The sequence below is a fragment of the Eucyclogobius newberryi genome, unplaced genomic scaffold (assembly GCF_026437365.1).
Source record: "Eucyclogobius newberryi isolate DKJ021-1_F unplaced genomic scaffold, fEucNew1.0.hap1 SCAF_19, whole genome shotgun sequence".
Taxonomy (NCBI): Eukaryota; Metazoa; Chordata; class Actinopteri; order Gobiiformes; family Gobiidae; genus Eucyclogobius; species Eucyclogobius newberryi.
This window is the reverse complement of record NW_027315823.1, coordinates 24388064-24402996: the sequence shown is the minus strand read 5'-3', so window position 1 is coordinate 24402996 and position 14933 is coordinate 24388064. Positions and strand designations below refer to the sequence as shown.

General features: G+C 39.5%; 1 protein-coding gene across 8 annotated transcripts in view; it reads left to right on the top strand.

Annotated features, from left to right (window-relative positions):
* The window catches only part of cacna1da (calcium channel, voltage-dependent, L type, alpha 1D subunit, a), a 44345-nt gene that overhangs the window by 13468 nt on the left and 15944 nt on the right, over window positions 1-14933 (top strand). For 5 of the 8 annotated variants that reach the window (XM_072452347.1, XM_072452342.1, XM_072452343.1 and 2 more), the window contains exons 5-26: window positions 709-887; window positions 1124-1276; window positions 1857-2053; window positions 2690-2793; window positions 4760-4929; window positions 6324-6398; window positions 7402-7486; window positions 7674-7700; window positions 8005-8165; window positions 8237-8462; window positions 8534-8741; window positions 8836-8956; window positions 9181-9268; window positions 9516-9701; window positions 9795-9924; window positions 11672-11731; window positions 13371-13477; window positions 13890-13977; window positions 14051-14158; window positions 14231-14283; window positions 14355-14501; window positions 14579-14780. In XM_072452347.1, coding sequence (XP_072308448.1) covers window positions 709-887; window positions 1124-1276; window positions 1857-2053; window positions 2690-2793; window positions 4760-4929; window positions 6324-6398; window positions 7402-7486; window positions 7674-7700; window positions 8005-8165; window positions 8237-8462; window positions 8534-8741; window positions 8836-8956; window positions 9181-9268; window positions 9516-9701; window positions 9795-9924; window positions 11672-11731; window positions 13371-13477; window positions 13890-13977; window positions 14051-14158; window positions 14231-14283; window positions 14355-14501; window positions 14579-14780 — 2875 coding nt within the window. The remainder of the gene's footprint in view (window positions 1-708; window positions 888-1123; window positions 1277-1856; window positions 2054-2689; window positions 2794-4759; window positions 4930-6323; window positions 6399-7401; window positions 7487-7673; window positions 7701-8004; window positions 8166-8236; window positions 8463-8533; window positions 8742-8835; window positions 8957-9180; window positions 9269-9515; window positions 9702-9794; window positions 9925-11671; window positions 11732-13370; window positions 13478-13889; window positions 13978-14050; window positions 14159-14230; window positions 14284-14354; window positions 14502-14578; window positions 14781-14933) is intronic. The other 3 variants (XM_072452346.1, XM_072452345.1, XM_072452341.1) reach the window with 2 other exon arrangements.

Below are 14933 nucleotides of genomic sequence, written 5' to 3'. Positions count from 1 at the left end.
CGTCTCAACTACTGCTTTGTTACATCTTCACATTACCATCTCCTTGCATTTTGACTGCTCTTTTATTCATCTGTGTGCCTTTCTGTGGTCCCTGCTCTTAATCCTATCTTGTCGTAGCCTTATGTTATCTGTAGCCTTATCACTGCTACACTTGGACTATCCATGCTCCTTCCCCCTCACAGTCCAGTGCGTAGCTGGGTCAGATCTCTGTCTGTATGCAGCATGTGGGCCTGATCTGCCGTGCAGTCACACAAAGAGTCAGCTACTTCTGCTGCAGAGACTGGCTTTTGCCGCTAAATGGCTTCACTGTCTAGTTGCGCTGCTTCACTGCTGTGCCTCAGATCTTTTCCTCTGGAGGAACGACTTGCTGATGTTGCAGGAAGTTTTTGTTTACCACTCAAGGGAATAATTATTATGATACACAAAGGCCTAAAGCTGTTTTTTAACTGCTGATTCAAATCCTCTAATGTGAGGTATTTGTGGATTTAATACTAAAGCACTCCAGGGAAGATAAACAGTTTCAAATTTTAAATATTAGTCCTGCAACTAACTGGTCACTGGTCATACATCTTTAGGCCCATAGTTGCTGGAATAGGCCCAAGCCACTCACCTACCATCAGTATCAAGAATTGTAGTATTGTGACACAAGTAGTAATATTTTTGTCTTTAAAAGTACATGTGTTGAGTATGTTTTGTTTTTTGGTGCAGACTCTTCAGTGTTGCTCTTGAGATGCTAACCAAAGAAGATAAGGTAGAGGTTGAAGTTGAAGGTGAAGCCCACCACGCGGCGATGCATGGTCACGGGGGCAAATCAGGTGGATTCGATGTTAAAGCCCTTCGAGCTTTCCGTGTGCTGCGACCGCTGCGACTCGTCTCCGGCGTACCCAGTGAGGATCTGAACATTGCTTTCTCAAACAACAACAGCGTACATCATTCTGTTTTTGCTAATTAAAGGAGTTATCAATTGAATCATATATCATAGTATAAATGATCAGGCTTAAGGTAATTTTTGTCAAGAGCTAATGTATTTTTATGATATTTTTTATTAAAACTGTATTCATGTTTTTCTTTACAGATTTCTATCCACCGTGGCTCCTTTAACATTTGTCCTTTCCCTCTCCAGGTTTACAGGTCGTGTTGAACTCTATTATTAAAGCCATGGTTCCTCTCCTGCACATCGCCCTGCTGGTCCTGTTCGTCATCATCATCTATGCTATTATTGGCCTGGAGCTCTTCATTGGCAAAATGCATGCAACCTGCTACTTTCCTGGCTCTGGTAATATTCAATTTCAATATTGATTATGTTGTGTTGTGGACAATGGCAACATTGTAACTTCAATTTTCTGAAATTAGATGGAAATGTATTATTCATTATAAAGATTAACTAATATATTGAAAAGATGTAATTTAAATGCAATATGTTTTTTCATATTTTTAATCCCTCAGCATATTACCTAGTTTACTAAAGAAAATATCCAAAAGCTCCTCTTAAATTTATGTAACTAATATATCAACGAAATTAAGCAAGAAATGTAAATGTAGTCATGTCCATTTTTCAGATTTGTATGTCCCATTGTATGTACAATGTTGTTGGCCATTTTTACATAGAAAATGGCTTATTAATACATAAAAACCTACATTTATGAAAGTAATCTATGGAAGAAGTTCCAAATCGATATCTCTAAATTTAAGATTTTTTCTTCCTCACCTGCAACGTCCCTTAAAAGTCAGAAAAAGCCACAGAGAGTCACTTTGTACGGATCCCAGACGCGTATAATGTGATTCGAGCTTCATTGCTTCAAAGCTTCATTGAGGGCGTTTCATGCTTATATTGAGTCATTCCCCTGTCGTTTCAGACTTGATAGCTGAGGAGGAACCTGCTCCATGTGCGATCTCTGGACACGGGCGCCAGTGCCCCATCAACGGCACAGAGTGTAGGGAAGGATGGCACGGTCCCAACAACGGCATCACCAACTTCGATAACTTCCTGTTCGCCATGCTAACGGTGTTCCAGTGCATCACCATGGAGGGCTGGACTGACGTGCTGTACTGGGTGAGAGCAGTAACCCCCTCCGTCACTGCCTGTTCAGATTAGACACACAACATGATTGACGTTTGTCTGATGAAGCTGATGATTGTTCCTTCAGGCGTCTTTCACCACTCTCACATAACAGATTAACTCATAGATTTGATGTATTCAACACTTGGGTAGCACCATATTTGATTAGTTTTTTTATTAGTCCATTCGTACTCATTTTTGACCAAATAAATGTTGAAATATAGTGACTGAAGGCTTATACCGGTCGAGCACATTTACAAATGACTGTTTCTTCTTGTTTTTTTCCTTTTTATTTACACTTTGTTTTCACATGTTTGTATAGTCCAGATAACCAAGTATTTTTATAGTCTAGGCACAATTACGTTCAACCATATAAAACTTCAGAAAACATACATAAACAAATTTGATCATTATTTAAAAGTTGGTTGTCATTTTTACTTAAAACATCCATACACTTACCATATTACGGTTTATAATGCCGTTTCACTGTTGCATGCTGACTTTCTTGCATGTGTACAAGTCACCATATTTTCTGTGTCCTCTTCTTTTCCGGCTAAAATCTGCTTTTTTTTACTGTGTGCTTTCTCTCCTTTCCTGCCTCCTTCCCTTCCTGTTCTGGTGCTTCCCCAGATGAACGATGCTATGGGCTTTGAGCTTCCATGGGTGTACTTTGTCAGTCTTGTGATCTTCGGCTCCTTTTTCGTTCTTAACCTGGTTTTGGGTGTTTTGAGCGGGTAAGCACTTTCCTCCTGCTTTTCAATGCCTGTGTATTTTGACTGGATGTTTTGACCCTTGTAGGTGAATGATGCCATTGGCTTTGAAACCCCCTGGATTTATTTTGTCAGCCTCATTATTCTGGGCTCCTTCTTTGTGCTAAACCTTGTATTGGGTGTACTCAGTGGGTAAGAGCCAAAGTGTGGAGTGTTACTTGCAGTGATGATTTCTGGTTTTTGGATCACTTTGAATATTCAAAATTAGTCAATAATTACTAAACATGCATAATGAATGTCTTTTTTAGTGTTTATTAAGTCTGTGTGACTACATTTGAATAGCAATAATATTAATGCTTATTTACATTGTCAAAGATGCTTTACATTGCATAATTCATTCACCAGCACCAATTACTCACACACACACTTTACATTCATAATAACCAAGCTAAGATAAGATAAGATAAGATAATCCTTTATTGTCCCACATGGGGAAATTCCATTGATGCAACGCAGGTAGATACAGAGATAGATACAGAAGAAAAGAACAAATAACTTATAGGAAGTTTGAAAAACACTCCCAGTAGAAGATCTCTTATAAAAATCTTAGGATGTCCGCCGGGATAACGTGACGATCTCCGGGTAAGACGACTGTTCTCCGCAGTTTCATGAGTTCCTCCTTTGTGTAAACGCGGTACGGCGCCGGCCGGGGGGGGCGCAGGGGGAGCTGGGAGAAGTGTCTTGCCCACGGACACAACGACAGTAAGCGCAGGTCCCATTCAATCCTCCAACTTTCAGGTTGATGGACGAGCATTCAGCGAGACACTTTGAGTTCTTTTGAGTCGCTAGTTTATTCTTCTCATTTATCGTTCGTACACCTGACAGAATTTGATTTAAAACAAGGACAGTGCACAGGTAACATTCATCTCAGATTTAGCAAGTAGCTAATTTCCATCTGTCGTCCCAAATGCCTTTAAACTATATATTATCATAAGAAATAGTTTGACTTACCATCTCTTCCATCCCTGGGACTTACGTATGGCTTTTGTGTAGGTTTTGCGGTGGATGCTTCATGACACAGTCCTCTTTGGGCTTGTGACTTATTATGCATGTACTTCTGTACTACTCAATTTAAACTATTCAAAAATACAAAAAACAAATTAATTGTTCTTTTGCTCTTGACGACAAAAACATAAACGTGTACGTTCTAGTCCCTCTGCAGTGAGCGTGTCCCGATCCCACCCAACCTCCTGAGAGAGAAATTAATCTTATTCCCCGCCCTTCACTCCCTTTGCTGCACTAAGCTCTCAGCACCACAGTTTTCAAGTTTTTCAGCTAATTTAAGTGGGGGTTGGGCAAAAGCAGTTTAAAATAAACTTTAAAGAGTTGACTAATGTAGAGGTATGCTAAGATATATAACAATATTTTTAACATATAGGTTATTAACTCTGTTTGCTGTGATGTTTGTTTCCTTCTATTCAATCCAATTTAAAAATGTTTTAATTCCCTCCTATAGAGTAAATATTCAAGCGCATATTTCGTGTTACAATTTGATCCCAAATCCGTGCAAACAGTTTTTATTTATATTTGGTAATTGGCAACATGCCATATTGAGCTCCAGTTTGTTTTTATCTTGTTTACATGCAAAAGCGTATTCCTCTCGAAACCATCTGTCTACCTAGATTGGCTTCTCCTGATGATCAGGATTCAGGCCTGAAGGAAATGCTACTGTACCGGACTAAAAATAGGCCTGTCTTCATCTTTCTATGGTTTACATTTCCCTCCAGTGGCTACTGCCTATTAAGGCAGGACAGATATTTAGACCAATAATGTTTAACATGAGATTTTGATTTGGTCTAAATCTAATGAAATGAAGAGTTTGCTTTTTGCTTTTTTACGGCACATTCTTGTGCAAGTGATTCCAATTGTGTGTGCTAAACTTTTATTGTACAAGAGTTAACTGTTTGTTGGTGTGCGTTTAAACATCCAGAGAGTTTTCCAAGGAGCGAGAGAAGGCCAAAGCTCGCGGAGACTTCCAGAAGCTGCGTGAGAAGCAGCAGCTGGAGGAGGATCTGAAGGGTTACCTGGACTGGATCACTCAGGCCGAGGACATTGACCCAGACAACGAGGACGAGGCGGACGAGGGCAGCAAACGCAACCGTAAGAGCCCTTGTGCCCGCTCTGTCCTCTGTGTCGCCATGGAAATGGATGTAACATGTGCTGCTGTGTGACATTGCTGCTCTAAATGCATCTTTAGTAATAATCAAGTACAGAGCTTTACCCTCGCAAGGTTATTGAACTTGTCTATGTCATAATTGTTAAAATTATAGGTATGAAATGCTGTTTTGTATCGAAGATGTAGTACAATCTACCACTAATGCCAGTACGATTCTAACTACTATTCTAACTACTAATGCTATTACACTGGTATTACTGTCACTTTTTATATTCTACAGCTGCTAACTAAAATGTGTACTCATTACAGAGAGATATAGCGACTATGTGAGTAGAACTGTAGGACACCAAAGATTTATGGATAATGTTATAGAAATATAGATGTAAAATTTCAGTTTTGTATTTAAGATGTTGTATAATCTTCCCTTCATGCCTGCACTATTATAGCCACTAACCTTACTACAATGTTAATGCTATTGCTATTGCTATGTTATTACTTTTACAGATCCTAAAAAGTAATAACAGAACAAAAATACTGACTCATCACAGAGAAATAGTGACCGTGTGGCAGAGAGAGGTCCTATGAGATGCCAAAGATTTATGGATCCATTTAAAAAGAATTTATAGTATGAGAGAGGGTTACTGCTGGTAGATGATTCATTGAAATAGACAACTCAATATAGATAATTACAGTAGCGCATATCTACTGCATTGGACATTACAGTATGTAACATAAACCGTATACGACCATTTTGTATTCTCGATTCCCAATGTATGCCACTAAAGTAGAGCAAGTATTGAATCCCATCTGAGATGGGGAAAAGGGAGAAAAGACGCGTTATTTGAACGCTAGACGCTTAATCCAAATCCTCTTTATAGAAGCAGTGCTCACGACGCAGGGCAGCAGCAGCAGGTGACAGGAAGCAATGAGTTTAGCCTCTGCAGTGTCGCTCTAATGAGAAATAGCCAACCAAATAGTGAGAACATGCGCATTACTGGACCATGTCATTTGTTTTATTGTTCTGTGTGACTTTTATGCTTTCTCCAACACCCATTCCAGCTTCGGTGCTTGCTGTTGGCGCATGAGCCTCTTCCACCATGTTAAAAATGCACTTGAGCATGTTAGCAGAGGCCCACAGTCACCCACAAGCACTGTCCGTGTGGCTCCTCCTACCCTCACCTCGATTTCTACGGTCTTCCCCCGCTCCCCTAATATCTGTTTGGTCTTAATATGTTGAATACTGTATGTAAAGTATACTGTTGTTGTCCTGTGGTGCCCGTTGCTCTGACACATTTTGATTGCCGTCCATTCTCGCCCCCACGCGCCTCCGCTGTGCCGTTGTGTGTGAATGCATGGGCTTGCATGCATTAACATGAAGGGGTGACTCTGGCTGACCTCACCGAGAAGAAGAAAGGAAGGTTTGGGTGGTTCAGCCAGTCGTCCGACACTCATGGTAAATCCTGGAGTTTCCCTCAAGTGTCTACTACTCTGTGTCTATGTTTATTTCTTTGTTATTGACACTGTCTGAAAAATATCTCTAAAATATTGATATTAGTGATATGAAATGGTAACACTAATTACATAAGGTACTATTGTGTGCCAGTACTAAGCCTGGACACATATAATAGAATTTTAACGAGAAGGGGCATTTGAATTTAAAATTGAATTCCAATTCAAATTTAAATTTACAGGAGAAAAAATACCTTTATACATATAAAATTAAAGTACAAGTCATTTTGCATTCCTTGAATGCATCAAGTGTTCTAGTTACATTACTTCTGGGAACCAAGACAATAGTTAAAAGTAGTTGTACTTTAAAATTCTGAACATTTTAAATTGTGTCTTCCCCATTACCACTATTTGTCCCACTTTATATGTGTTGTGATCCTTCAAAGTGTTTATCTATCAAACCAGCTGACTCAGTAGATGTGTTTGATTGCACCTGTACCTTGTTCCTCTTGTACCCCATAAAAACGCCATAGCTTAGTGTAAATATAGGAAACCAGGCTAAACCCAGATCACTACTTGAGCTGTCAGCACGATACACCGAGAGCTGTCGAGCGACTCAGGAATCAAAGTCAAAGTCACTACAGAAGCACCGAGCTGCATAATACGAGTCGTAGCACCGGGACATTTGAGACAGGCAGGACACGAGTCACATTTAAAAGACTGCCCCACTTTCTCACATCTAGTCACTGTCTACTATCCTGTCCACTGTCAGCTCGCCTTCACTACTGGACACATCAGAGAGCCGTCTTTTAAAAGTTTAGGAGCAGATGCCTCGTTCTAAATCACATTGCTTGAATTTTAGCTTTATAATCCAACTATAATGAAATCTTTAAAATATGATCAAAGATGAATCAATTACATATTCTACTTTTTGTATCACCATGATATTATGACATTATGCTATGAGTACTGTGCATCTGTGCTAACACATGTCTTTGCTGCTGCAGCGAGTGTCCCTGCCAGTGAAACAGAGTCTGTGAACACAGAGAATCAAACAGAGGATGAGAAGACGCCGTGCTGTGGACCTCTGTGGTAAGCGCAAACAACACTTCATTTGAAAAATGTCACAAACCGCCGTTGCTGTCGTGCTGTATGCGACTTCATTTTTTCATTTCTTTATTTAGATTGATGATGATTTTCACTAATACATACTTTTATACCCTCTCTGTCACTTTCTGCAACCATTTGGATTCCTCAACTTTGACATTCTTTCTGTCAGTCAAAAAATTTCAAAGTCAAAGTTCAGGTCAGTATTCTGCATATAACTCTTTGCATGAGACATTGTGTTACTGCAGAAGCTGTTTGGTTTATACACTTTTATATCTGTGTTTGTTGTAGTGTTTTAATGAGCCAGAGTAAGAATAATGACTCAGCAGCTTTTATAAAGTCAGCATGTACCATCTGTATTTATAGAGCAGAGCCCTGTGTAAGATCTTTCTGTTCATTTACTGGGACTTACTAAAATACGTATTGACGCAGTGTTCCACTTGTCCGTACAAAAACAGTATAAAGAGGATATTGTGGTAAGGTGTCGTCCTCATACTTTGCAGTCGGCGCTGGCGCCGGTGGAACAGGTTTTGCCGCAGGAAGTGCCGGTTGGCCGTCAAATCGGTGCCTTTCTATTGGCTGGTCATCATCTTGGTGTTTCTCAACACACTCACCATATCCTCCGAGCATTACAACCAGCCTATGTGGCTCACACAAGTGCAAGGTAACAGTAACATCACATCTGTTTGCCTATTGCCTGAGAATATCCCTTTTATTTGGGCTGTGTTTTTTCAGATGTGGCCAACAAGGTGCTGTTGGCTCTTTTCACATGTGAGATGTTAGTGAAGATGTACAGTCTTGGTCTTCAGGCCTATTTTGTTTCCCTGTTCAACCGTTTCGACTGCTTTGTGGTGTGTGGAGGCATCACAGAGACCATCCTGGTGGAGCTTGAGATCATGTCTCCTTTGGGCATCTCTGTGTTTCGATGTGTGCGTCTGCTAAGGATCTTTAAAGTCACACGGTAAAAGCCGACTTCACTCTACCTGTGTCGAGTGTCTGATGTTTTATTAATTTCCCGGTTCTCTCTCTCAGGCACTGGCAGTCGCTCAGTAACCTCGTGGCCTCGCTGCTCAACTCTATGAAATCTATTGCTTCCCTGTTGCTGCTGCTCTTCCTCTTCATCATCATTTTCTCGCTGCTGGGGATGCAGGTGTTTGGGGGGAAATTCAACTTTGATGAGACGCAGACTAAAAGAAGCACTTTCGACAACTTCCCCCAGGCCCTGCTCACTGTCTTTCAGGTATGATTGGGACTACACTAGAAATCTCTTTACAATCGTGGAAAACACTAAAAAATTATCAAGGTGACCGGAGTAAATACTGTGCTTTGTTCAGATTCTTACTGGAGAAGACTGGAATGCTGTCATGTACGACGGCATCATGGCCTATGGGGGACCTTCGTCTTCTGGGATGATCGTCTGCTTTTACTTTATCATACTGTTCATCTGTGGAAACTGTATCCTCAAAAATCACTCAGAAATCAGATCAGGAATACATTCCTTATGTATTAATCAACATTTGCCATTGTGGTTTAAATGTAAGTTTTATGTTCTACTTTAAAAAAAGAAAAGAAAAATATACTGTATATACAATGTACAGTATTTGCAGTATTTGGTATATGATATTTAACAGTTGTGGACCACTTTCTGAGCTTGTTCCTTGACACAAAACCTTCATAAGATATCCTCCTGAATGTCTTCTTGGCCATTGCTGTGGACAACTTGGCTGATGCAGAATCTCTCAACACTGATGACTCGGACAAGAAAGGGTTATTTAAAATAAATAAATAAATATTGTCATGATACTGCATATTCAAAGTTGATTTGGATAGCAAGCAAAGACATGTTAAATAATTGACACCATAATGCAATTGTCAACTCAAAGTTAAGACCATCTGAAACAAGTTCTAGTCTAGTTTCAATTCTTGTTTTAGTATAGATCGGCATCTGGATATCAATGTTTGGACAACCCTAGATTCATTACAGATCTCCATAACTTCTGCTCTCTGTCTAAAGGGACAAAATTGATGATGTCAGAGATGATCTGGAGGATGAGGAGGACAATGACGACACTGCGGGAGAGGAAGAGGACCCTGAAGTGCCGGCTGGACCACGACCCGCCATCTCTGAACTAATCAAAAAGGAGAAGATTACCCCCATACCAGAGGGAAGTGCCTTCTTTATCTTCAGCAACACAAACCCGTAAGAAATCACGTAGCATACATCTAATCACTTACAATTAGACGATTTGCAGCAGGTTTTCATATTTCTGAATGTTTTGTTCGATTGTTGCAGTGTCCGTGTGTTCTGCCACCGCCTCATAAACCATCACATCTTCACCAACCTGATCCTGGTCTTCATCATGCTCAGCTCAGTGTCTCTCGCTGCTGAGGACCCAATAAGAAACTTTTCTGCTCGCAATATTGTAAGTATAATTATGACCCTTGAATGATGTTTTGTCTTATAGGAATGTGATTAAGGGTTTCAGAATGTCAGTGACATCCAGGAGTTCAAGAACATTACAAATATTTTAAAAAGCTTCTATTTATCTTGTGTTGTTCTATACTGTCTCTAACATGTGTATGACAGTCTCCGTATTAATAATACTCAAATGGAAATTATGCATTCTTTTGTGAACAGTAATAAGTTGCTGACGGACCTTTGTTAGATAAATGTTTGAACAACTGCTGATCTCTTTCTTTCTTTATATCAAAGGGTTTTATGATTTTGGTGAGCAGAAAGAAACTGTGTCCAGAAAACATCTGAGGCACTTATGCTAATGAGAAAAGTACAAGTCCTTCATTGGAGTAACACTGACCAACACGTTTCGACTCCCACAGGGCACACATTTATGAATGAACACCAGGTGCTTAGTAGTGAGTGAGGTCATGTGATGGACCTTTTTATATATATATATATATATATATATATATATATATATATATTCTACACAAAAAAAACATTGGCATGTATAGGAAACATGTTTTGTTGATGTTTGTATGGCCAGTATTCATAGAAATGTTTAGCTATAAGATAGTTGAGATGTTTTGCACACTTTTTGCGTTTGGTGCGGCCGATGTAGAAACAACCACAAGTGCAGACCAATTTAGACACCTCGAGAGCACTGTTTGTTTTTTTAAGGAAGTGAGCGTGTTTGCGTGCAGACATGCAGTTCCTCACTCTTTTACCTTTCTATCTTTATTAATTTAGAGGAAGGGCTCTTGCCCCCTTTCTGTATGTCTTTTTTGTTTAGTTGTTTTGCATATGCTTTATTAAGCCGTGTCAGATACAATCGGTCAATGTGTCGGATACAATGCGGTCAAGAGCAGCAGGGGCGGAACAGAGACTCTTATGGCAGGGGGACACTTTGGACCCCTCATACTGTATACTGCTGTCCATTCTATTCTTCTCCAAAACATTACCTAATTAAATAAATATCTTCTTATCGCTAACAGGCCTTTAAACACTCAAAATTAACTTAATAGTTTTAATTTCACAATTAACTATAGGCTGTAAATTCTACTTTAAGGTTGAGATAAAATGCACCAAATTACAGAAACCCACAGTACATTGGTTTTGTTGAAAAGTCTAAAATAAATAAATAAATAGAAAAAATAGAAGAACTAAAGGTGTGTTTGTATAAACTTCCCTTTTTTGAAGCCCTTGGTGCTCTCTGCGAGGCCCCGTAGGACGTTGTTTATATGCGCTTGTAACAAGTAGTATTTTCTGCTAAATTGTTGTCAATCAGGTTGAGAAAATGTTTAATAACCATGTGTCTATGTACAAGATGAAGATAGTCATTATGTGCCAAAAAAGTGTGACCAACTGTCACACTTGTCTCCTCACACTCTTCGCCGTGTTTAAATTAAGGTACAACACTTTTAAATAATCATACTTTATTTTTTCAGGTCCAGGATGTTTGGCTGTAACAACTTTCACTCTTTACAGGAAATAGTCTGCGATGCCTTTCTCCTCTTTTCTTCTTCCTTCCTCCTAAATGCCCTGCTTTGTTAAACATGTTAATTGCTCTTTGCAGATACTTGGTTACTTTGACTATGCTTTCACGGCTATCTTTACTGTTGAGATCGTGTTGAAGGTAATTGTGTGTCTCCCGTCTGTGCTGTCACTACCCACACCCAGTAACACTGCAAACGTCTTGTGCCTCCTTCCAGGTCCTAGGCTATGCAGATTATGTCTTCACTAGTATGTTTACATTTGAGATCGTATTAAAGGTAACCCCATAGAGTTACAATGAGAGCCTTGCATTCCTCTCCCTGTGTGTCACCTGCCACTCAACAAACCTGGCTTGTTTGTTTCCTTGCTCTGATTTACTTCTCTTTGAGGCACCTCTTTTACAAAGCAAAATTTTACTTTTTATATTGGAGTTTTTAAATCATACTTAAGGCGAGAAACTATAGTTGGTAATGTCATAACTTTGCCAGTAGACTAGACTTGCACAAACAATAAGCACTAAATACTTTTAATACTTAACTTTCTTACTTAATCAAAGACAATACATTATTTAGTCAGTTTGCATAATTTCATCCGTGAACCCTGTCCAACATTTTAGAAAAGTGAAATTAGAATTATTGTAATTTGTTTTTCAAAATCAGAGATGCCATGGTTATGAGTAATACTGTTCTTTTTAAGTAGAGATCAAACAGAGAGGAAACAGAAATCTATACTTAACCCTCTGTAGTGTCTCGCCTTAAAATAGTTTTTATTACACCTATAACAGAAAAAAATGGGGGAAGGAAACTTGGCATCAACATTACATTAAACACATTCACTTTAATGCTACATCATTAGGATGGTCATGGCTATGATGACGTTAGTGATATGAGAATTTTAATGCAACCCTTGCGTGCCATAGATAAAATCAGGCTCATAGGACAAATGCTGTCTCCATGCCTCTCACACTGATTGCCTTTATAATGACCATAAAAGAGGGGGCAATTCAATCATGTTCATTCTGAGCATGGTTCGGCCTGCTTTCTCCAAACGGAGTGCATAGAAATGTGGAGCTGTGGCTGCAGTGGTTTGCACAAAAATACAGTTTGACTTTAAATGACAACACTTTAATAATCAGTTAGGGATGACATTATAACTGCCACCTATAATGGTGAACTTAATAATATTCTAATATTTAGGAACATTTGCATGGAATTAGTTTGTCAAGTCCTTACACTTGATCCTTTTTCCTATTTCTAAGATTGAGTTCACATTGTTTCATTTCTTCAGAAATATGTTCACCTGGCAGTGGTTGTAATGTTATGCCTGATTCATGTGTCTGCAGGGCTCCATATTTCTACACAATCTGAGGATGGTTTTCTTTACTTATGATTTTAAGAAGTGATTTTAGCTAGATGTTTTCACTGCCTGCTAAGATTGTCACTTGGGACTGTAGTCCCTATCTCTTTTAGACTTTTAAAGAACATGATAAAAATGTACTTTAAGGAAACGGTCCAACATGAATGTGACAGTAAGGGCATTTCAACTTTCCAATCACTATAATAAAAGCAGAGAGTAAGTAGCACTGGCAACAAAATGCATGTTTTATTGCCACGTCCTATAGTGTATTGTGAAATGAATGACTTACTACTACATTCATGTGTTTGAGGGCCGTGGGGGTGGTTAGGATTGAGTTAGCTTCTTTTTCACTGTTTTGAGAGACCACCCCAAACCAGAGTGATCTACAGAGTGTAAAGAGTGTGAGTGTGTGGAAGAAACTTATCTTAGAGAAAATATGAATACGTACAAAATGTCTAGACTCTTTTATACTTGGATCAGACATTTACAGTTAGATTATGTGTTGTTTGTGTGACTGTGGGCTTTCATGATGTATTTCTATAACATGCCTGTTCTCCTCAGATGACCACATACGGGGCTTTTCTTCATAAAGGAGCCTTCTGTAGGAATTACTTCAACCTCCTCGACCTGTTGGTGGTGGGCGTGTCCCTCGTGTCTTTCGGCATTCAGTGAGTTAATAAACTGGTTTAAGCTTTTCCCATATTGAAAGGATGTGGTGTGGACCTTTTGAGTTTTGTTTTAACTGTAAACTGACATTACATTGCATTTCCCATCTTTGCTCACACTGGGACTCATTCAGTTATCAAATACACTTTATCTGCCCTTTGCTCTTCATAAATGTCCTTGTAGATGGCTAATGTGAAATGTAACAACAGATATGCACAAGATAAGCTGTATGATCTTGACTGCCCTCTGGTGGCCGCCCTCCGAGAACACGCTCCAGTCCTGACTGAAATGAAACAATGCATATGCTGGGTTTATGGGTGCATTATACACTTTTAGCAAATAACAAGAATTATTTTGAATTTACCGTGATTTTCACAGCGACTTGACACATGACTAAGACACATTTGTTTTCAGGTCCTCTGCCATTTCTGTTGTGAAGATCCTGAGAGTGCTTCGAGTCCTGAGGCCCCTGAGGGCTATCAACCGAGCCAAAGGCTTGAAGGTGCGTCACATCACTCTTACTTGTGATGTGATTTAACTGTGTCTCAATGACACACTCTGTCTTTGTTCTGCAGCATGTCGTGCAGTGTGTGTTTGTGGCCATTCGAACCATCGGAAACATCATGATTGTAACCACTTTACTTCAGTTTATGTTCGCTTGCATTGGCGTTCAACTCTTCAAGGTCAGTAAAGTAAAATAGTTGTGAGTATTAAAGTGTGTCTTTGAAATTATAATTGTTACATTTTGCCTTTAGGGGAAGTTTTATCGCTGCTCAGATGAAGCCAAGTCCATCCCCATAGAGTGCAAGTGAGTTTCCTAATCCCTCAACCCTGCATTTAAATTCCCGCAACAATGATGCTTATACTTCATGATTGCAGAGGCGCCTACATCGTGTACAAGGACGGCGATGTGAACCAGCCCAGTGTGCACAGACGTGTGTGGCACAACAGTGACTTTAACTTTGACAACGTCCTGATGGCCATGATGGCTCTGTTCACCGTGTCCACCTTCGAAGGCTGGCCAGCGTAAGACAGAGTGATTCATTTATTTGTTCAATCTTGTCACTATGAACCTCCCTGAGCTCTTCTCTGTACTGCCTCAGGTTGCTGTACAAAGCCATTGACTCCAATCGCGAGAACATGGGCCCCATTTACAACTACCGCGTGGAGATCTCCATCTTCTTCATCATCTACATCATCATTATCGCCTTCTTCATGATGAACATCTTTGTCGGTTTTGTTATCGTCACGTTTCAGGAGCAAGGAGAGAAAGAATATAAAAACTGTGAACTCGACAAGAACCAGGTTAGAAAATTGACTGGAAACTGTGATATTGAGATTATTTAGATATTTAGACTCATCACTCTCTCTAAATTTGACTCAATTATAACAGAAAAAATAAGCTCTTTTTAGGATAAAATGTACCATTGAGTTCTACGCATGTTTTTGGAGAACAAA